This window comes from Chiloscyllium plagiosum, unplaced genomic scaffold, assembly GCF_037043375.1.
Source record: "Chiloscyllium plagiosum isolate Xiang-an unplaced genomic scaffold, Cpla_swu_hap1 HiC_scaffold_12, whole genome shotgun sequence".
In the NCBI taxonomy this organism is placed as follows: Eukaryota; Metazoa; Chordata; class Chondrichthyes; order Orectolobiformes; family Hemiscylliidae; genus Chiloscyllium; species Chiloscyllium plagiosum.
The window spans coordinates 43,403,966-43,427,372 of record NW_028270150.1 but is presented as its reverse complement, the minus strand read 5'-3'; the positions used below and the strand labels follow the sequence as shown (position 1 = coordinate 43,427,372).

General features: G+C 39.8%; 1 protein-coding gene across 2 annotated transcripts in view; it reads left to right on the top strand.

The window, feature by feature from the left end:
- cd247 (CD247 molecule) overlaps positions 1-23,407 on the top strand; it is a 147,243-nt gene that overhangs the window by 17,159 nt on the left and 106,677 nt on the right. Inside the window, exon 1 of one of the 2 annotated variants that reach the window (XM_087992727.1) lies at positions 17,034-17,169. The exons of the other annotated variant lie outside the window; for it this stretch is intronic. Coding sequence (XP_087848853.1) covers positions 17,112-17,169 — 58 coding nt within the window. The 5' untranslated portion in view covers positions 17,034-17,111. Of the gene's footprint in view, positions 1-17,033; positions 17,170-23,407 lie in introns of those variants that run through there. 2 annotated transcript variants of the gene reach the window in all.

Genomic DNA, 23,407 nt, shown 5'->3' with positions numbered 1-23,407 from the left:
GGGAAATCATGTCTCACAAACTTGATTGAGTTTTTTGAAGAAGTAACAAAGAGGATTGATGAGGGCAGAGTGGTGGCCGTGATCGATATGGACTTCAGTAAGGCATTCAACAAGGTTCCTCATGGGATATTGGTTAGTAAGGTTAGATCTCATGGAATACAGGGAGAACTAGCCATTCGGATACAGAACTGGCTCAATAGAAGAAGACAAGGTGGTGGTGCAGGATTGCTTTTCAGACTGGAGGCCTGTGACCAGTGGAGTGCCACAAGGATCAGTGCTATGCACACTACTTTTCATCATTTACATAGGAGGAACAGTTAGTAAGTTTGCAGATGACACCAAAATTGGAGGTGTAGTGGACAGCAAAGAGGGTTACCTCAGTGTACAACGGGATCTTGATCAGATGGGCCAATGGGCTAAGGAGTGGCAGGTGGAGTTTAATTTAGATAAAAGCAAGGTGCTGCATTTTGGGAAAGCAAATCTTAGCCGTACTTATACACTTAATGGTAAGGTCCTAGGGAGTGTTGCTGAACAAAGGGACCTTGGAGCCCAGGTCCATAGTTCCTTGAAAGTAGAGTCGCAGGTAGATAAGATAGTGAATAGGATATAGATAAGTTGTTTGGTATGCTTTCCTTCATTGGTCATTGCATTGAGTATAGGCATTGGGAGGTCATGTTGTGGCTGTATAGGACATTGGGTCAGCCACTTTTGGAATATTGTATGCAATTCTGATCTCCTTCCTATCGGAAAAATGTTTTGATTTTAAAAGCGTTCAAAAAAGATTTAAAAGAATGTTGCCCAAGGTTGAAGGATTTGAGCTGTAGGGAGAGCTCAAATAGGCTAGGGTTGTTTTACCTGGAGCATTGGAGGCTGAGGTGACCTCATAGAGGTTTATAAAATCATGAGGGGCATGGATAGGGTAAATAGACAAAATCTTTTCCCTGGGGTGGGGAAGTCCAGAGCTAGAGGGCATGAGTTTGGGGTGAGAGGGAAAAGATATAAAAAGGACCTAAGGGGCAACTTTTTCATGCAGAGGATGGTGCGTGTATGGAACGAGCTGCAAGAGGAAGTGGTGGAGGCTGGTACAATTACTCCATTTAAAAGGCATCAGGATGGGTATATGAATAGCAAGGTATTAAAGGGATATGGGCCAAATGCTGGAAAATGGGACTAGATTAGGTTGGGATATCTGTTCAGCATGGACAAGTTGGACTGAGTGGGTCTGTTTCCATGCTGTATAGCTCTATGACTCTATGGATTGAGTTTTTTGAAGCAGTAACAAAGAGGATTGATGAGGGCAGAATAATGGATGTGATCTATATGAACTTCAACAAGGCATTTGACAAGATTCCTCTTGTTAGACTGGTAGGCAAGGTTAGATCTCATGATAGAACTGGCCATTTGGATACAGAACTAACTCAAAGGTAGAAGACAGAGTGTGATGGGTGGAGAGTTGTTTTTCAGACTGGAAGCCTGTGACCAGTGGTGTGCCACAAGGATTGGTGCTGCATCCACTACCTTTTGTCATTTATTTAAATGATTTGGATGTGAGTATTAGAGGTATAGTTAGCAAGTTTGCACATGATACCAACATGGAAAGTGCAGTGGACAGCGAAGAAAGTTACCTCAGAGTACAACGGGATCATGATCAGAGGAGCCAGTGTGCTGAGGAGTGGCAAATGGAGTTTAATTCAGATAAATGTGAGATGCTGCATTTTGGAAAGGCAAATCAGAGCAGGGCTTATACACTTAATGTAAAGTCCTGGGGAGTGTTGCTGACCAAAGAGACCTTGGAGTGCAGATTCATAGCTCTTTGAAAGTGGAGTTGCAGGTAGATAGAATAGTGAAGAAGGCCTTTGGTATGCATTCCTTTATTGGTCAGAGTATTGAGTACAGGAGTTGGGAGGTCATGTTATGGCTGTACAGGACATTGGTTAGGCCAATTTTGGAAAATTGTATGTAGTTCTGGTCTCCCTGCTTTAGGAAGGATGTTGTCAAACTTGAAAGGGTTCAGAAATGATTTACAAGCATGTTGCCAGGGTTGGAGTAGTTGAGCTACACAGAGAGGCTGAATAGGCTGGGGCTGTTTTCACTGGAGCATCGGAGGCTGAAAGGTTTATAAAATCATGAGGGGCATGGATAGGGCAAATAGACAAGGTCTTTTCCCTGGGGTGGGGCAGTCCAGAACTAGAGGGCATAGGTTTGGGGTGAGAGGGAAAAGATATAAAAAGGACCTAAGGGGTAACTTTTTTACACAGAGGATGGTGCGTGTATGGAATGAGCTGCCAGAGGAAGTGATGGAGGCTGGTACAATTACAGCATTTAAACGTCATCAGGATGGGTATATGAATAGGAAGGGTTTGAGGGATATGGATCAAGTGCTGGCAAATGGGACTTGATTAGGTTAGGACATCTGGTTGGCATGGACAAGTTGGAATGAAGGGTCTGTTTCTGTGCTGTACATTCCTATAACTTCATGCAGCTTTTGAAAAAGTAAGGGCAAGAGCATGCACTCAAATAGTTACAAAATCAGCTGGGCCAAACACAGAGTTTCAGCTGACAGAATATTCCTTTCTTGTGGTACATCAGATTACATTTGAGATGAGGCCCTCAAAACATAGATATACAATCTTACCCATTGTTCGAACCTCAATCTGAAGTTACTCACTGTGTTTGCAAGGGAAGAAAAAACTGTCCTGTATTTACAATCCTTCATTTCCTGAAACCGACATGAACAGTTACTACAAGTCCTTGAATCCTGTGACCTGTGTGTCTCTCACAATATAATCGATTCCTTATAAACAAATATTTTGTTTCCCACAGACATTTGGAAATTGATATCATTCAAAAAGTGCTAAGGATATTGGAATCAGTTGTAAGTTAGGGAGCTGGACTGGAAATATGTATGTTAAAAATGAACAAATCCTGTCTGTAACAATCCTGTAAAGTGCGCTTGGTTTCGGTACACCATGGTGAAGGTGTTGGTTCCTGTTTAAATAAAAGATCGACTAATATTTGGTTAATAACTTGGTTGTAGGTTTCAAAGATCAGAAAAGATTTACAAAGTCACAAGATCAGTGTGGTCTGGTTTGAATTTTGTGTATCCATGCAGTAGAGGAGGCCCCTTGACCTAGATCTCTTTACAAATGATAGACAAGCATTTACCCACAAACAGGGATGCCAGCGCTGAACCTCTCTCAAGTGCAGTATACTGTGCTGGTGGTTGCTTAACCCAATCTTGAGACTCAATCAGTGACCAGTTTTTTTTATATTTGTTCATGGGTTGTGGGCATTTCAGCGTTAATTGCCCATTGATAAAACCTTATGAATAGTGCACTGACCACCTGGTTAAACCACTGTAGTCGGTATGGTATCAGTACATTTATAGTGCTACATGAAAGGTGGTTCCAGGATTTTAACATTGTGATGAAGAAGGAATGGCAATGTAATTCTAAACAAGGATGGTGTAAGGATGGGGAACTCGAGATGATGGTTTCCATCAGCCTGCTGCCCATCTCCTTTTAGGTGATAGAAGTTGTGGGTTTAGAGGGAATGTTGGTACGTTGTTGCAATTCATCTTGTAGCTGGCTCACCCAATGACTGCTGTGGGGAGAGATATAACTTTAAGATGATGGATTAAAGATCATGTGAGTTGGTTTATCATGAATGGTGTCAAGCTTCTTGAATATTGTTGGTGTGGCACTTAATCAGGTAAGTGGTGAGTAATCCATCACATTCCAGACTTGTTCTATGCACATATAAACTTTGAGGAGTGAGGAGAAAAAGTCCTCCCTGCATAATTTTCAGCTTTTGACCTGTCCCTAGCCACAGTATTGACACAGTTGATCTAACTAAGCTTCTGGTCAATGGTAAAATCCTAGGAAGTGGGGAATACAGCAATTGAAGAGTCATTGATTAGATGGGCAATGGTTAGATTCTCTCTTGTTGGAGATGGTCATTGCCAAGCACTTGTGTGATGAATGTTAGTTGAAATGTTATCATTTCAGGCTGAGCATTCTTCATGTCTCATTGCATTTGAAGCTCTGCTTCAGCATTCAAGGAGTCATGAATGGTGCTGACAATGACAATGGTGCTGACAACTTTCTTCTTGATTAATCAGGAGAAAGTGAGGACTGCAGATGCTGGAGACCAGAGTTGAAAAGTGTGGTGCTGGAAAAGCACAGCAGGCCAGGAAGCATCCGAGGAGCAGGAGAATCGACGTTTAGGGCATAAGCCCTTCTTCCTCATTCCTGAAGAAGAGCTTATGCCCGAACCATTGATTTTCCTGCTCCTCGGATGCTGCCTGGCCTGCTGTGCTTTTCTTGATTAATCAGTTGAGCAACAATGTCTGGACTTCAACACTGGACAGGTTCCTACAGTTTTCAGTGGTGAGCTTTCAGGTTGGAGGGGACCTCTCTGGAGGTTTCGTAGTTTTTAAAAATGACACCAGGTCCATGCTGTCTGCATGAAGTGATGCTGGGATTGATGTCATGTGGCATGCCTCTCCCTCACCAGTGCCAGCATATTGGTCGAACCCCATACATCAAGGCTGGTAATTGATGAACTGTTGCATGATCATGACTGATTGGCTCCTCCATGTGGCACTGCACTCACTTCTGATTCTGCTGCCAAGATGGGTGCCACACATACTACATTCAGCCCCATGTGACATTACCTGGACAAATGCTGTGACACTACTTTGGTATTATGAGAAGAACTGAAGAGTAATTCGCAAACAGTGTGGCAGGTTCATTTGCTAATAACATTTAATTGAGTTTATTCCATTTCCAAATCAATTCACTGGCTTTGAAATAACTCCAGTTGCCAATCATGGTTCATTGGTCCTCCTCCAGTTTCTGAGTCATATGGCAAATTCCACTCAAGGACTTGAGAATGAAAATAACAAAGGTGACATTAGTGACACAGCACTGAGGATGTGCTGTATTGTCACCAGAGTGCTGTCTTTCAGATGAGATATTATGACAAGGCCTTGTATTCTTCCTCACGTCAATTTAATAGATTTTGGAGTAGGGTAAGGAAGCCATGATGTCCTGGCTATTATTTTCCCTCAAACAACATCACAACACTTTGTCTGGTCACTGTCACACTGTTGTTTCTGGAAAATTGCTTTGCATATCGGTTTCTGCCTTTTTTAGATTAGATTACATTAGATTAGATTACATTACAGTGTGGAAACAGGCCCTTCGGCCCAACAAGTCCACACCGACCCGCCGAAGCGAAACCCACCCATACCCCTACATTTACCCCTTACCTAACACTACGGGCAATTTAGCATGGCCAATTCACCTGACCCTGCACATCTTTTGGACTGTGGGAGGAAACCGGAGCACCCGGAGGAAACCCACGCAGACACGGGGAGAACGTGCAAACTCCACACAGTCAGTCGCCTGAGGCGGGAAATGAACCCGGGTCTCCGGCGCTGTGAGGCAGCAGTGCTAACCACTGTGCCACCGTGCCGCCCACTTACAACTGTGACTACATCTCAAAAGTCCTTCATTGATTGTAAAGAGCCTGAGGACATTCTGTGCTCATGAAAAATGCTGTACAAATCTTTCTTTCAACAACCTGTGGTTTATTTTTGTAAATTCTTTGCATCTCATTTCTGTGGGATTCCGGGAACTAAAGAATTCATTAGTCTCTACAAAATTGAGTTACTGCAAGAAAAGGTCTACTCAGTTTTGTTCCCTATGTTATGACATTAAATTATTCAAAAACTAAATTTTGATTAATGAACATCAATAATTTTGTAGTGACAGTGTTATCTGTCAGCAATCTGTCAACTAGTGATTAAGGACAAAGAATTACTGAAAGAGGAATTTAAGTATGATTGGTTTATGTAACAATATTTCACATTAATCTACGTCTTGCTGTTAAGATACTTTTTGTGATATATTTTATGGAATGCCATATTTATATAAAGTGGAACGTCAGTTTCACAAGAAAAAAATGATACATTAGAATATTAAGCAGCGAAGCATAATTGTCAAAAAATATTTCATTTATGATTGTCAAATTAACAGCAATTCATCTCATCATCAACATCCACTAAATGGTAGCTGTTCAATAAAAACTGATTGAAATGGATTGTCAGGAGTATGGGCTTGCAAACATCCAGACAATGTGAACAGAGCTACACCTACTTATGTGCCCCACATAGTACCAGGAGCATGTTTTTGATAGACAGTGTGGGTTTTTTTCATGAAACTAGAGTACGTGACATTTTTAGATATTAATTACTAGTGAAACATTCTACAGGGGTTGATGTTGTGTCATGGAATTTTTAATTTAGCAAAAACAATTCTCCAGTTATAGTACACTTCCAAGCTTGAATATTCCATAAATTATGCATCTTACAGATGAAACCTGAAAATACTATCGCACTGAAGCTTTCATTTCAAATGTGACTTCACATGATTTCATGTGTCTGTACCAAAATGTTTTGGAAATATTTTCCCATTCTGTACTTCTTTGTCAGAAGTTATTTTAAGTGGAGCTTTGCCTGTCAGTGAGAGTGACATAATCTACTGTTTCTTTTTGCTCATCTTCTTAATTTCTGGGAAAATTAGCATATTTGTAAGTTGGGAGAAAAGTACAGCCACTAAATGACACAGCTAGGATTTATCCTTAATTTTGTACTTCCAAAATAGTTTTGCAATGAGTTTCTTTTACCATTAATCCAGAAGATGTTATAACAAAAGAATAGAATACTGTCTATGTATATATAACTCTCAATCCTCTATTCTCACCATTACATGGTGAATAGTTGAAATCCCATTTCAGATCTCTGTCACATTCCACAAGATCTAAAATTCCACAACACCAGATTATAATCACCTGTAAAAGGAGCGAAGTTCTGAAAGGTTGTGTTGGACTATAACCTGGTGTCATGTGATTTTTGACCTTGTCCAACCCAGTCCAAAACCAGTAACTCCACATCATAACATTCCACAATCCTTCTATTACACTCACTAATGCAAGGCACTGGGAATAATCTGGAGATTGCGACCTTTGAAGTCCTGATTTTAAATTTCCGACTTAACTCCCTGTAGTTTGCTTGCAGCTCCCCATTTCTCTTTCTTCCTATGTCAACGGTGTCAATATAGTCCAGGACTCCCGGCTGTTCATCTTCCTCCTTAATAATGACCAGCAGCCATTCCATGATATCCTTGACTCTGACATCTGGGAGGCAACACAGCATCCTGGAGTCTTGCCTATTGCCAGGGAATTGCCTGTCTATACACATCACTAACAAACCCCCAAATCGTCCTTCACAGTTCTTTCCTCACCATGTGGGATACATATATATAGATTAGATTAGATTACTTACAGTGTGGAAACAGGCCCTTCGGCCCAACAAGTCCACACCGCCCCGCCGAAGCGCAACTCACCCATACCCCTACATGTACCCCTTACCTAACACTACGGGCAATTTAGCATGGTCAATTCACCTGACCTGCACATCTTTGGACTGTGGGAGGAAACCGGAGCACCCGGAGGAAACCCACACAGACACGGGGAGAACGTGCAAACTCCACACAGTCAGTCGCCTGAGGTGGGAATTGAACCCGGGTCTCTGGCGCTGTGAGGCAGCAGTGCTAACCACTGTGCCACCGTGCTGTCCATGAACCTCTCAGCCTCTCAGCCCCTATACATATGCTGTCCATGAACCTCTCAGCCCCATGCTGCCACTCAGGCTCCGAAACCGAAAGCTTGAGATGCTCCAACTGGAGACAACCCCTGCACATGTGGTCATCCAGATCACCAGCACCATCCCACATAGAGTCATAGGGTCATAGAGATGCACAGCACAGAAACAGACCCTTCAGACCAACTCGTCCATGCCGACCAGATATCCCAACCCAATCTAGTCCCACCTGACAGCACCCAGCCCATATGCCTCTAATCCCTTCATATTCATATAACTATCCAGATGCCATTTTAAATGTTGCAATTGTACCAACTTCCACCACTTCCTCTGGCAGCTCATTCCATACACCCACTACGCTCTGCATGAAAAAGTTACCCCTTAGGTCTCTTTTTTATCGTCCCTCTCTTACCCTAACCTCTGCCCTCTAGTTCTGGACTCCCCACCCTAGGGAAAATATCTTGTCTATTTGCCCTATCCATGCCCCTCATGATTTTATAAACTTCTAAAAGGTCACCCCTCAGCCTCTGACGCTCCAAGAAAAACAGTCCCAGCCTATTCAACCCTAGCCCTACAGCTCAAATCCTCCAACCCTGGCAACATCTTTGCAAATCTTTTCTGAACCCTTCCAAGTTTCACAACATCCTTCAGGTAGGAAGGAGACCAGAATTGCATGCAATATTCGAAAAGTGGCCTAACCAATGTCCTGTGCAGCCATAACATGAACTCCCAACTCTTTTATTCAATACTTTGACCAATAAAGGAAAGCATACCAAACACCATCGTCACTGTCCTATATATCTGCAACTCCACTTTCAAGTAACTATGAACCTGCACGCCAAGGTCTCTTTGTTCAGCAACACTCCCCAGGACCTTACCATTAAGTGTATAAGTCCTGCTAAGATTTGCTTTCCCAAAATGCAGTACTTCACATTTTTCTAAATTAAACTCCATCTGCCACTTCTCAGCCCATTGGCTCATATGATCAAGATACCATTGTAATCCAAGATAAACTTCTTCGCTGTCCACTACACCTCCAATTTTGGTATCATCTGCAAACTTACTAACTATACCTCTTATGGTTGCATCCGAATCATTTATATAAATGACGAAAAGTAGTGCACCCAGCACCGATCCTTGTGGTACTCCACTGGTCACAGGCCTCCAGTCTAAAAAACAACCCTCCACCACCACTCTCTGTCTTCTGCCTTTGAGCCAGTTCTGTATCCAAATGGCTAGTTCTCCCTGTATTCCGTGAGATCTAACCTTGCTAAACAGTCTCCCATGGGGAACCTTGTCGAATGCCTTACTGAAGTCCATATAGATCATATCCACTGCTCTGCCCTCATCAATCCTCTTTGTTACGTCTCAAAAAACTCAATCAAGTTTGTGAGACAAGCCACCTTTACTATCCCTAATCAGTCCTTACTTTTCCAAATACATGTACATCCTGTTCCTCAGGATTCCCTCCAACAACTTGCCCACCACTGACGTCAGGCTCACTGATCTATAGTTCCCTGGTTTGTTTCTAACACCTTTCTTAAATAGTGGCACCACGTTAGCCAACATCCAGTCTTCTGGCACCTCACCTGTGACTATCCATGATATAAATATCTCAGTAAGAGGCCCAGCAATCACTTCCCTAGCTTCTTACAGAGTTCTAGGGTACACCTGGTCAGGTCCTGGGGATTTATCTACTTTTATGTGTTTCAATACATCCAGCACTTCCTCCTCTGTAATATGGACATTTTCAAGATGTCATCAACTATTTCCCTGTATTCTATATCTTCCATGTCCTTTCCCACAGTAAACTCTGATGAAAAATAGTGCAGGATAAATGTTCCCAGGCATACCTCAACCAAACAGAGTATCTCAATATCTCAAGAAGCTAACAGAATATGGACCTTAATTATAATTTGCCCTTATTCCCACTTAAGTATCGACTAGAAACATTTCTCAGCGTGTGTCAGCTTCTCAAGTAATATTTCCTGCTCAGCTTTGTGTTGTTGCATTAACATCATGCAATCCATGGTGTGGGCTGATCGATAAAAAGACTTACTGGAAATAAAGAACATACAAGAGAAAATATGTCATCCAATGACATCAAGCACATGTGGTACTCTGGGTAACCATGGTGACAAACATCAGAAAGCTTTTTTCAGAGCACATCATTTCTCATTGTTCCTTCCTTTAATATCATTCTGAAACAATCCCACAGTAATGACACACAGTACCTAGCACTTTTATCTGGGATTCGACTGGGAAAACAGGAAAAAAAAGCAAATTGTGTCCTTGTTATCGATAATGCACATTTTTTGACTTCAGGTTTCCAGTGTGGTTTTGTTTGCTTTCTCTTGACTGACTTGTCTATGGTGCAGTGAGAATCCAAGAAGGCAGATTAGAGGTTAATAAGTACTCAATAAATTGTGCTGTTACTTGTTGCCAATATATTGCTAAGGATTCATGGCTAATGTAGAAAGATATTCTCCTGTCACTTAACTTAAATTAGTGGTCAATAGTAAACAAGGGCTCAGGCAGCTACTATTCCAGAGGGAGACAAGGACTATAATTCCAAAACCATCCCTAACACTTGACGTGGAAGGGGACTGCAGGCAGCCTTGTGATTGATAAGAGTGACTGATGTTTGACACAAAATCACTCAAAGTAATGAGCTACATAACTCTTTTATATTTCTTAATCAATATTTTAGTGTTGGATCTGCCACTACCTTCTTTAAAAATATTGATGGTGGGGAAGAACAAAGATCAGGAAATTCTAATGTCCATCGCTTCCGAACATATACAAACAATTGAAAGATAATGCAGGAATCAAGCCTTTTTAAAATATCAAATTTTTGGATTTTACAGACCATGTTGAAGATGGAAACAACTCTGACCTTTAACAGTTTCAGCTAAAACCCAAGAGATGAGGTAACAGCTGTTGCTAGGGAGGATGGAAAATAAAACGCTGAAATAATGAAAGAAATAAACTAAAGAAGACTGGGGATGTGCTTTACTGAGATAAAATGACTGCAGAGCAACATTGTTGCCAAGGTAACATTGACCCCAATGACCAAACATGATTTTGTACTTGTGCCTGTAACTTAAGTGGCCAGTATCAGCAATTTTTACTTACTACTGGCTCTGGCTTTAGTGCTCCTGTTCCCTGAAGATTAATTTTGAACTCCAGTAAATGCCTTCCTTCTTCACGGTGTCAGTTTGGGTGAATGGAAGTGTCAAATATCACTAAATTACTAATCACAGAGCAAATCACGGACAAAATTTTTATGTTTGGAGTACAAGACTATAGCACTCTGATGGGGCTTGCGATACGTCAGTAAGTGCTTACAGCTCAGGACACTGCTGTTGAAATCTAAATCCAAGGCAATGAATGGGTAAGGTGGGAGGTTTGAGTGACATAAAAATAGAGAGAAACTACATTGAGGTGGTTCTCTCATACAATCCTGTTGGCAAGATGTTTCCCCACAGGACAGCGGTCAATTTACATCAGAATTTTGCCAGCTTTGTGGAGGCAGCCATCATTTGTTTGTGGGACCCAGAGGATTTTGTGGTTTCATGGTCTAAAAAGAAATCCATTGTTTGACTAGACACAAGCCCATGACCCAATGGGCCTTCAGGATGATGCTTGTCCCGTTTGCTTTAACATCTTTCCTTTATCTCGCTTCCATATTGAGGTCCCTTCACTGTTACTAACCAACCTCAGCAGTACCTACCTCTCCTGTTAGGGCCGCCACGTCTCTATTTGGGTGAGAAACATGTCCATCATATCAACCAGCCTTACATAGCTAGCGATCAATTAGGGATCGCCACCTGTAGTCAAATTGCTAAGAAAGTATGGTTTTCTGCTGTCAGAAAGTATGGTTTGAGGACATGTGTTTGAACCCAATGTTGGGGCCTTGAGGCTTACGGGAAAATCCTGCCCAATGTCCTCCAGTGCAAGTTGTCAGGGAAAAGAAGGCTGAAGGTCACCCAGTTTAGAATGGCTGCAGAATGGAAGGAAAACATAAAAACAGCCAAAGACACCTTTGTTGTTTGCTGCATTGCAGCAACTAATTTGCACCCAGCCCTTCCTAGCCTGGTTGCCATTGCTGATCTCAGTCTCCCTCTGCACAGAACTTTCTTCCTGACAGCAATAAACCTCTTCCTCATTTGCACGTGAACACAAAGGATATGAGCCTTGGTCCTTAAGTCTGGAGGAATTTGAGTGGCTGGACACTGGGAAATTGTCTCAGAGGGGATATTAGGACTCGTGGGCACAGCCTTAGAATTAGAGGGGGACAATTTAGAGCGGAAATGAGGAGACACTTCTCAGGCAGAGAGTGGTGGGCCTGTGGAATTCATTGCCACGGAGCGCAGTGGAGGGCGGGACATTAAATGTCTCCAAGGCAGAGATTGATAAATTCTTAATCTTGGAAGGAATTAAGGGATACGGGGAGAGTGTGGGTAAGTGGCATTGAAATGCCCATCAGCAATGATTGAATGGCAGAGAGTGGGGATGAATGGGGATTAATGGGGATTATTGATCATAATTACCCTCATTACATCCTCATCTTACATTTTTAACTGGCGCACTCCCATTCTCCCACTGCCTGATAGGTAGAAACCTGGTGGTGAGATTACCAGGCAGGAAAGCCTGAGTGGTGACTCGAGTTCAGTGCACACAGGTGCAAATCTTGTCTCAATGTCTCAGAATTGGTTGGAAAATGCAACTTATCGATCTTGAAATTAAGCGTGGACTCAATGGACCAAATGGCCTTACTTCCACTTCTAATTCTTACGGTCTTATAGTCTTATGGAGTGCTGGCGAAGATGGGTTGTGTGAAAGTTGAAGTTCTCCCAGATACTGAGCAGTTTTGACTCCACACTCCACATCTAGAGAATGCTGTAGCTCAGTTTTGGGGAGGGAGATTGCAGCTGGGATAGTAGTCATTTAGGGGTTTGGGAGGGTGTGGATTGGCCATTAACATGAATATAAACACATTGTACAGAAGCTGCACACACTCAGGGGAAGTGGATTGAAAACTTAGGGAAGACATTGTGAACCCCAAGATTCGTTTGGGTTTAGAGATCCATTTCTAGATGAGTTTGTGACAGATTTTATGAGTCTTTTGGGAATTCCGTTTGTTGGAAATTTAGACAAGCACATCATAGAAAATCATTGGCCATATGTTTCATGGTATAATCACACCATTGTTATAAAGCAGACTATCCTCTAATTTATCACTGACATCTTAAGAGACATGCTAACTTTAACCATAAACGTGTAAAGTTATTCAGGCTAATTGGAATTTCCTTAACTTTGTGCAAGTCCTGCTCATTCTTCTGGATTTCACTTATCTATTAAATAATTGAAAATTGAAACTTTGCCTAAAAGCATTCTTTACAAATCATCTAATCAAAACTTTGAAAAAGAATTGCTGCATTGAAATTGTGGTTCAACATTTTAATCTGTTTGCTTCCATTACAATCTGAACAAGATTTTGTTATCATTGACAGGGCTTACCATCAGAAGAATTGACTCACTGCCTCATTAACGTCAAGCTAACCAAAAAGAAACCTTGTTGGGGCTTTTCTGCTGTGATGGGGTCCACATGAAAGGGATTGGGAAATGGTTGTGACAGGGAGCAATGTATCAAAGGCAGCTACCTCAGGGCTCCTGGGAAAACCATTTTGATTTTGTTGCTTGAATTGAACTGTGAGAGCTGCAATCAAATCCATCCCCTTTAAAATGGAAAGCCCTCTATAAATCGAGAATGCACAGACACTCCTTGCACTGGTGTTGATGGAGCACACAACGGGAAATTGGTTGGATCACGTCAGTTGAAAATTCTGAACTGGCTGAGAAAAGTTGCCCTGGAGCATATTTCTTCCAGTCATTTGCCACTCCAGCAGAAAATCCACTATGTTTTATTTAACAAAAAAGTGCCTTGTGCAATCAATCACTGTCATTTCTTTCAATATCCATTCTAAAAATCCTAATTTTATGGAAAATTGTATAATTATACTTATAAAATCTACTGAGGCATTTAAGTCTCAAAAGCTCCTTTCCTTTTGGTGTATTAACTGTCAATGATTGATGACAGCAGCTTAAATTTCCCCCAGGTCAGCCAATGAGAGCTGCCAGTGTGCTCCAAAGTGCATTATTAAAGTGCAGAAGTGGAGCAGAAAGAAGCCATAATAATGCATTAAGGCTGGTATGTGTCAGGTGCTAAGGCCCGTAGAGTGTGCCCTGAGATGATGGTGACTCAGGTCTGGAGATGGAAGCACTGAACTCAAGTCACCACTCAGGCTTTCCTGCCTGGTAATCTCACCACCTAGTTTCTACCTATCAGGCAGTGGGAGAATGGGGGTCCACTAGTTAAAAATGTAAGTTGAGGAGGTAACGAGGGTAATTATGATCAATAATCCCCGTTAATCCCCATTAATAGGCCTCTCAGTGCACACAGGTGCAAATCTTGTCCAATGTCTCGGAATTGGTTGGAAAATGCAACTTGTCGATCTTGAAATTAAGAAAGACCTTTGACAAGATGTCATCCAGGAGGCTGCTAAATAAGGTAAGAGTCCATGGTGTTTAGGACAAGCTACTGGCATGGATAGAAGATTGACTGACTGGCAAAAGGCTGAGAGTGAAGAAAAAGAGGTTTTCTTTCAAGATGAAAGCTAGTGATGAGTGGAGTTCAGCAGAGGTCCATGTTGAGACCAAAACTATTTGTGTTATATGTAAATGATCTGGATGAAGGAACAAAGGGCATTGTTGCTAATTTTGCAGATGACACAAAGGTAGCTGGAGGGGTAAGTAGTGTTCAGGTAGCAGGGAGGCTGCATAAGGGATTTGGACAGGCTGGGAGAGTGGGCAAAGAAGGGTGATTGGAATACACTGTGTGAAATTGTGAGGTTATGCAATTTTTGGGAAGAATAGAGGTGTAGACTATTTTCTAAATAGGGAAGGCTTCAGAACTCTGAAGTACAAATAGACATGGGAATCCTAGTTCAGGGTTTTCTTAAGGTTAATATGCAGATTCAGTTGGCAGTTAGGAAGGCAAATGTAATGTTGGCATTCATTTCATGAGGGCTAGAATACAAAACAGAAATATACAGCTGAGGCAGTTTAAAGTTCTGGTTAGACTGCATTTGGAATATTGTGAGCAGTTATGGGCCCTGTATTTCAGAAAGAATGTGCTGGTGTTGGAGGAGGTTCAGAGGATGTTTACAAGAATGATCCTGGGGATGAAGGGCTTCTTCTCGTATGAGAAGTAGTTGAGGACTCTGGGTCTGTACTTGATGGAGTTTAGAAGGATGAGGAGGGATCTGTTTGAAACTTACAGAATACTGAGCAGCCTGGATAAAGTGGATGTGGAAACAATGCTTTCACTAGTAGGGCCTAAGTGAAGCTCAGAGTGAAGGAACAACCCTTTAGAACTGAGATGAGGAGGAATTTCTTCAACCAGAGAGTGGAGAATTTGCAGAATTCATTGTTACAATAGTCTGTGGAGGCCAAGTTATTATGTGTATTCAAGGCAGAGATAAATAGATCCTGGACCTTAGGTCACAATAGTTTTAACCCTGCTGTAGTTAACTAATATGAAGATAAATGTGTAAAAATTGATGATAAGTTTGAGAACGTCTTGATGGAGTTTCTCCTTGAAGACTGTAATTTTTGTGCTCATGCTACTTGAGTGATAATCTTGGATGTGGAATTCCAGAATGTTGAATCATCGACAATGAAGAATTGTTTGTGTATGTCCAAGTCAGGTTGATGTGTGAGGAGAAAAAGATAAAAGAATTGAAGGTTATGGTGTTTCTACATCTTTGCTGCACGTACCAGACACTTAAGTGAACAAAAAGATGTTTGACTTCACATTCTGATTAGATAAAGCTAGAAGTAATGCAACTAAAACAGAAATTGCTGGAAAAACTCAGCAGGTCTGGCAGCACCTGTGAAGAAAATCAGAATTAACATTTCAGGTCCTGTGACCCTTCCTCAGAAACTCATGTATGTATTGTGAAGAAACAGTATCACACAATAGGTTAAATCTATCTGGAATACTTTCTAGTTGCATAATTTGTTTCATTGTAAACCCTTTCGTCCTTTATAAATCTTTTAAAACAAATAAGCAAGTGAAGACTTCTCAAAGTCATACAATGTAGTAAAATAATAGAGGATGCAGTAAACTGATACCTGACATTACAGCTTTCATTTTGTAATGAATACTGCTTAAATATTAGTGCAATTAGTGCATGTTACTCATGCCCCCTACACATTAACAGCACAGAGGTGGAACGAGAGGAGAGTGCCAACTCCTCGGAGTGGTCATCCACAACAAGTTTTCTTGGACTCTTCATGTGGATGCACTGGTTACAAAGGCCCAACGTCTCTTCTTCCTCAGGCAGCTGAGGAAACTTGGCATGACGGCGAATGACCTTGCCAACTTTGGTGCGCCAGAGAGAGCATTCTGTCTGGATGTATTACTACCTGGTATGGCAACTGTACCATTCAAGATCAGAAACGGTTACAGTGAGTGGTGAACTCGGCCCGGATGATCACAAAGGCCAACCTCCCATCTGTAGAATCCATCTACCAGGCCTGCTGTCAAGGAAATGCCACCAGCATTCTCAATGATCCATCCCACCCTGACAATGATTTTCTACAACCTCTACCATCGGGGAGAAGGTACAGAAACCTGAACACATGCACCAGCTGGTTTTGAAACAGTTTCTATCCTACTGTTGTTAGAATACTGAATGAACTCACAAACTCTTAACATTCGCCACACCTGTGTTTCTGTTTTTGCCACTGTTTACCTATTATTTACTTGTCTATGCTACTTAACTCTGTGCTCTGCCTGTATTGCTCGCAAGACAAAGCTTTTCACTGTGCCTCAATACATGTGACAATAAATTCAAATCAATTCAATAGAATTTAATAAACTTTTAGACCATTTCCGCCGATCTGTCAATGTGGACATTAAGCACCAAACTTAAAAATCATGACACATATTGACTTTTATATATTTTCGCTAAATTTGTGTTTTGGTTTTTCTGAAAATGAGAATATATGGAAGAATAACTGAATGAGATAAGAGGCCAAAACATAATGCTAAAAAATTCCTTTGGAAATGAATTAAGCCAAGTGAAAGCAAGGAGGACTTTAGATGGAGTAACTTGCAGAGGAAGTGAGAGTAAAAGAGATGCAGCGTTAGTTTAAATGTTATGGTAGTGTATTTAAAGTTTAACTAAAATAAGACATAATAAATTCATAAATTTGCTATCAGCATATAGATCTTAGCATTCACACAGCATGTAGGCTGTACACAAGCTCTACTGCTAGCCACTTCCTGAATGCACAGCAGAAACCAAGTCACAGTGTACTGTGAGGAACAAAAGGCCTGAGTGGAAAAGAGCAAGGGAAGAACACATAGAAGAAAATGAAATTGAAGTGGATTTGTGCCATACTATCCCTTGTCACTAACTTGCATTCGTCTGGTAAGATTTTCTTTGTTTATTTATTAAAATAACTAACATTTTAGCATTGAAAAATGGGGAAAATGCCACTCATTGGGTCAAAATGTGAGGAAATAGACCTCAACATATTTAACATCATATTAGTAATCAAGCTGTGTTACACCATTCTAGTGAAGTATTTGATTTGCAGACTGTCTGGAAAATGAATGATTATTGTGAGAAGGTGAAAGTTTGCAGAAAGGTCTGAAAAATTATCATAAAATGACAATCATCTAATCAACCTAATGACAATGAAGGTTTTATCATTCAGTTTAAAGGAGGGAAGAAATTTACTGTGCCAAATTTCTGGTTCATTTTTTATCATGGGTGCTAAAATGCTCTTATTGACTTATTAAAAGATTGTGAAAACTATAATTTATTACTTAACTCCTCTATTTTCAAGAAATAGAGGCATAACTGATTAAAGCAGAGCCAAAACATTATTCTTAAGGTTACTGTTCTTCAGTATTATTGTATGTATTTCTTTCAAAAACCTCAATAAAATTACTTATATCTAAACTAGTCCAACTTTGACCAAGTTAGTTTAATGGGATTTTATAAAGCTTCATATTAATAATAGAATAGATATAATGATCTCAATTTGTAATATATCCAGTATACCTTTTATTATAAGTTTTCTAAGTAAAAAAATACAGTTTAAACACGAAAGAGATTAATAAATATGAGTCTCATGTGATCTAAGAAAATATTACAGCTACACCAGCATGATGTTAATGGGCTTTAATTTGCCAAACGCTTTATAACAATCACTTGCCTTTAAACATTAGGCAATATATGTAGTAATATAGAAATAAATAGTATATTTTTCTTAATCATTATAACATTCAATCTTCATTCTGGTGCAATACAATAGTATTCAGAAGCAATTCCTCCTCAAAATTTGTGAGAGTCCAGTTCAGATATATCATCTATAAAGAAAAAAAGTTTTTACAGGCTAGTCATGATTCTGCATGCAACCACAGAGTTAACCTAGATACAGCAATTATAACTAGCATGAACCAGTGATTGGTTCATACAATTTCAGTCACAGTAAACTGGGGAAATTATTACTTTGTTTAAGAAAAGAAAGAGTAAAAACTGTTGCTAGAAGAAAGGCTAGTATTTCTTGTGTTGTTATGACTTGCAAGTGACACCACGCTTTCTTTAGCATCTTAGTTAGGAGTTTAAGCATACTTATAGTCCACCATTTCTCAGAGTAAATCTACTATACTCAATTTTCTTTTAATTCATGTGGATGAATGTGTGCTTAATTGTAATTTTTGATTTTGAAATTATCATACCTGTGAATCAACTGCTTGTACCACAAAATGGTGGCATCTCTTCTACAGGGTGCATACATTCTAGCTGTCAGTTTAATGTTTCTACATGAGAAGCAATTCATTATGAGTTAACCTCTAAAGATTTTTGAGGTACATGCTGTATAGGTGTCATATAAATGCTGTAAGTTTGAAATGATGATGTTACTTATGCACACCTTAAGACTTTTACAATGAATGAATTATAGTTTACTCACTCTAAAGAAAGCATGTCTCACTTAATCGATTGACATTCATGGTGTCCGAAGTCAATTTAATCAATGAAGATAATGGGTTACCTGTTACATTTTGTAATTATTGTGAAATATTATTTTTATGAAATTAAATAATTGAATCTGAAATTGTATCAACATCAAATATCCATTCCATTAGCTGTGCATAGCATGTATTTACGGATTCCCCATTTTATTTGTTCATTGTGAACCTAATTGAAAGAAGAGTCTACATTAGAGAAACACCTCAACTTTTGAAGCTACTGAATTGTTATTGAAGATTCAGTAAAATTTACCTTTTCTGATTCAAATGTTCATCAATGAAATTAAATTTAAATTAGAATATACAGGCTATTTTGTCAAAGTTTGACAGATATAGATTCTCTTTCCCAGGTATTTATGTAAGTTGCAAGAACTAAACATTGACCATTCTGTTTCCAACATAGAAATATCAGAAATAAATCACATTCAGGGGCAATTTCTGAAATCTAACTGCTGAAACAGGCAGCTGTGGATTTCCGGGTCATTCTCAGACAGCCTATTTCTCTCCTGAAACCTGGTTGAGGAAACTTGTCTCTTGGAGCAATTTCAGATAATCCATAAAGCCTTAATGGCAAAAGTATTGTGGTCTTCTTTGGATAGACAATAGGACACTTCTAAGTGCTTGGTCCCAGTACACGGTTCAGTTTGATTTGGCTAAACTCCAGCAGTATCCATGAAACACGAAATCTTGCTCTGCCAATCTGAATTTAAGTTCCTCAATCTTAATGTTGTTTATGGGGAAAGTATGTGTTCTATATCAGACACACTTGAACTTTATTGAGTAATTTCTCAATTGTTGGTTTTGAGACTCTTGAACATGATGATGACTTACATCCATGTAAGACTGCAGGCTATCCTGAAGTGCTTTACAGTAATTTTTGAAATGTGATTATTTCTATAATGTAGGAAACATGGCTTCAGCAGATTGAAAACTATTCTAGTGCGTTTGGCATTTTAGTACTTTGGGGATCTGTGTCCAGGCACTGAAAGCAATGTACACATTGAGGTGCCACAAATAGTAATTTGATAATGTCTAGATTTAGGAAAAGTCATTTCTGAAAATAATACCAAGCTTCACTCTTGCTGAGATAGCCTTGTATCATTTCCTTTGAAATACAGGAGTTTTGTGTACAATATCGAAATGGAAAAGGAGCATAATATAGAAATATGAAGAGTAACATTTATACTGAGTCTGCTGTATTGTTGCCGATTCTTGAGGAATTGAACTGTAATAATGTAATAATATCTATGATGGGAGAATCTGCATAACTGTATCAACCACAATGCCAGAATGCTTAAATAAAAATGACACTATTAACATATGGTTTTATTAGAAATATAAAATCTGACCTGTTTACCATTCGATAAGAGTCTGTGAGTCTTGTCACTTGGATGTGATGTGAAACAAGCTGCCAACTTACTTTCACACATCTTGCACTCCTGCTGAAAAAGATTGGAATAAACAGCATGGTATGAGGTTGAGATCATTGTCCTTTCTGCTTCCAGTCCCAATTTCCTAAATACAAATTCAATTCAATAAATCCATGATCACTCTGTGATCAGATGATATCACTGAATATTGCCAGGATTGGTATTTTCTGAAAGTACATTATTGTAGGCTCTACGTGTTTTCACAGCTTTTCTGAATGAAAAATGTAATCTCAATATCAGTCACTGCAAAAAGTCACTGCTGTTGTCTGTTGTTCCAAAATGGTTAATTTTTGAAGAATTCTTGAGGCAATGTATGTGAATTTATTGTGCATTCATATTTGCTGCTGGTGAAGGTAGAAACTGGAACTTAAGTATATTTTTCAATGTTGTGATGGATATTTAATCACTGCTTAAAGAGAAATATTCCTCTTTGATATACAGAAGCATCTACTTTTATATTTCGTACATATAGTAATTAAATGAAAACTCCCTTGGATACTTAGTATTATATAACAGATAAACAACGCTTTAAACTGAGGAGAGGACTAATTCATGCTCATAAGAGATCTACAGAAGCTTTATTTATTATCATAAGCTGTCAGCCATACAAAATATATTGGTGCATATTTAGTATTAGGTTATTACATCTGCAGCAAGATATATGAAGGCATTGAAGGCAGTGCAGTAGTTAATTTGAATTATGAAGATAATTTGAGCAGCCTGAAATTATTTTCTTAGGAGAAGTAAATAATGAGGAAGAGATGATCCAAGTATTCAAGATTTTTAAGAGAACAGATCATTTGAATATGAATAGAGTACCTTCGGGTATTGGATAGTTCAATTGGCTAGTATATGGATTAGATTAACACCAATTGCTTGAGGTTTGATCCCCATTCCATCTGAAGTGGGCTTGAGATCTGTCTCCTTGCCTACCTGTTATACAGCTAAGTCCTAATATTTTTCACTACTGAGCTGCAGTTCTGCAAATAATCACCAAAGACTTGCCATCACATGGAAAACTGAAGAGGAATGTGCCTGAGATTGTCACAATCGGGCACTTGAGTTAAACTCAGAAGAGAGAAAGTGCACAGACAGTTTGGATTTAGCTGTTGAATGAAGTGGGTGCTGAACGTGTGAACTCTGAATTATTGTTGTCCCGTAGTTCACACTGCTGCCTCATTGTGCTAGGGACCCGGGTTCGATTCCAGCCTTGGGTGACTGGCTGTCTGGAGTTTGCACATTCTCCTGGTGTCTGCATGGGTTTCCACCTGGTGCTCTAGTTTCCTCCCACAGTCCAAGGATGTGCAGGTTAAGTGGATTTGACAAGGGAAAAACCCCATGTGGAGTTACAAGGGTGGGGAAAGGTGGGTCTGGATGGGATGCTCTTTGGAGCATTGGTGCAGACTTGATGGGCCGAATGGCCTTTTTCTGCACTGTATTCTATGATTCTGTTTTATAATTTAGTGAGATCACTATGTTTAATAGACTTTAGTTCTGCTCATTATCTTGTTCCTAAAAGTTACAACTTCTGTCTATTCTTTAGCATCATAACATGGCGATGCCTTGGTGTTGCATGAGGAGCTTGCTATCCTTCAGAATGGATATGCCTCTATACAAGCCCATAACTTTGATAGTCAATGTATATTTTTGCTGCGATAATACAGTTAGGCAGCAGACTCATAAATTAGGTTCTCAATTGGTTCAATAGTCAGTGTGGTGCATCGGTTTCGGACAGCATGAAATTCCAGGAGCCCAGTTCTGCTGCTGGAAATGATGCCACCTTTCGAAAAAAAATGCTTCATGATCAGTGATGGATTCTTCTTACTGATTGGTTGGGTGGCCCATGGCATCTGAAGCATGAAAGAACTACTTGTTTGAAGGATCAGTGGAAAATTGTCCTCCTACCCAAGAACTTTGTACTACAGAAGGATCCATTGTGTCGGACATGGCTTTCAGAAAGAAGTATCCACTTATTCCCATCTCTGATAGAGATAACTATTTATTCTCATTTCTTATTTTTAAAAAAATTATAAATGTTTATCTCCTTTATCTTTTTAACAACATTATGGAATCAGTTATTTTTGTTTCTGCTAGGACTTTCTGTGTCATAAGAATCATTTGTATCTCAATGAGCCTCTTGTATCCATGACTTCCTCATCTCTCCCAAGGCAAGGACACAATATTTTGGCTGTTGCATAAGTAATGATGTATAAGGATTGAACATTATCTCTCTTTCTGCTTCACAGTGTGAATGTTGCACAATTCTTCCACTTGCTGGAATGACAGCTGGTTACATTTGTTTTTCCAGTGCCATTCTTCTAACATTACAGTGAAAAACACAGTTTTTTTTCTCTCTGCCAATAAAACATTTTATTTTCGGTTCTATCCACTTAACATCCTGCCATTACAGATTTGAGCAATGGACTTGTGTTGACGTTGTAGTGGTAATGTCACTGGACTAGTCATCCAGAGTGCCAGCCTGACACCCGAGCAACTTGGTCTGCTCGCAACTGTGGCAGATAGTGAAATTTGAATTTGGTGAAAATATCTGGAATTAAAGCTAGCCTAATGGTGACTACTGTTGATTATTGTAAGAGCCCATCTGGTTTACTAATTTCCTTTAGGGAAGGAAATCTGTCATCCTTAAACAGAGTAAATGCTGGAGAAACTCAGCAGTATCAGTGGAAAGGTAATGTTTCGAGTCCAATATGACTGATCTTCAGAGTTGTGAAGACGAGTCATATCAAGAGAAGAGTCATATTGGACTGTTTCTCTGTCCACAGGTGCACCCTGACCTGCTGAGTTTCTCCAGTATATTTTGTGTTTGTTTCAAATTTCTATTGACCACAGTATTTTCCTTTACTTTGATGTCCTTACCTAGTCTGCTCTGTACATGACTCCAGACTCACAGCAATGTGGTTAATTCGTAAATGCCCTCAGAAATGGTTGAACAAGCCAATCAGCTCATGCAGCAATTAAGGATGGACAAGTAAATGTTCGCCCAGCCAACCACATCCATATCACACAAATGAATAAAGAAACTGATACAGTACAAATCGAACCCAAAAAGGAGTCAGAAGAAATATCTTTCCACTCATCACAATTCTTTTGGCCATTCTGAAATGCTACTTTGTATTTCAAACACCTAGTAGCAAGCATTTTTGAAAAATAAATCAGTTTGTCTTCCACAGCAGCATC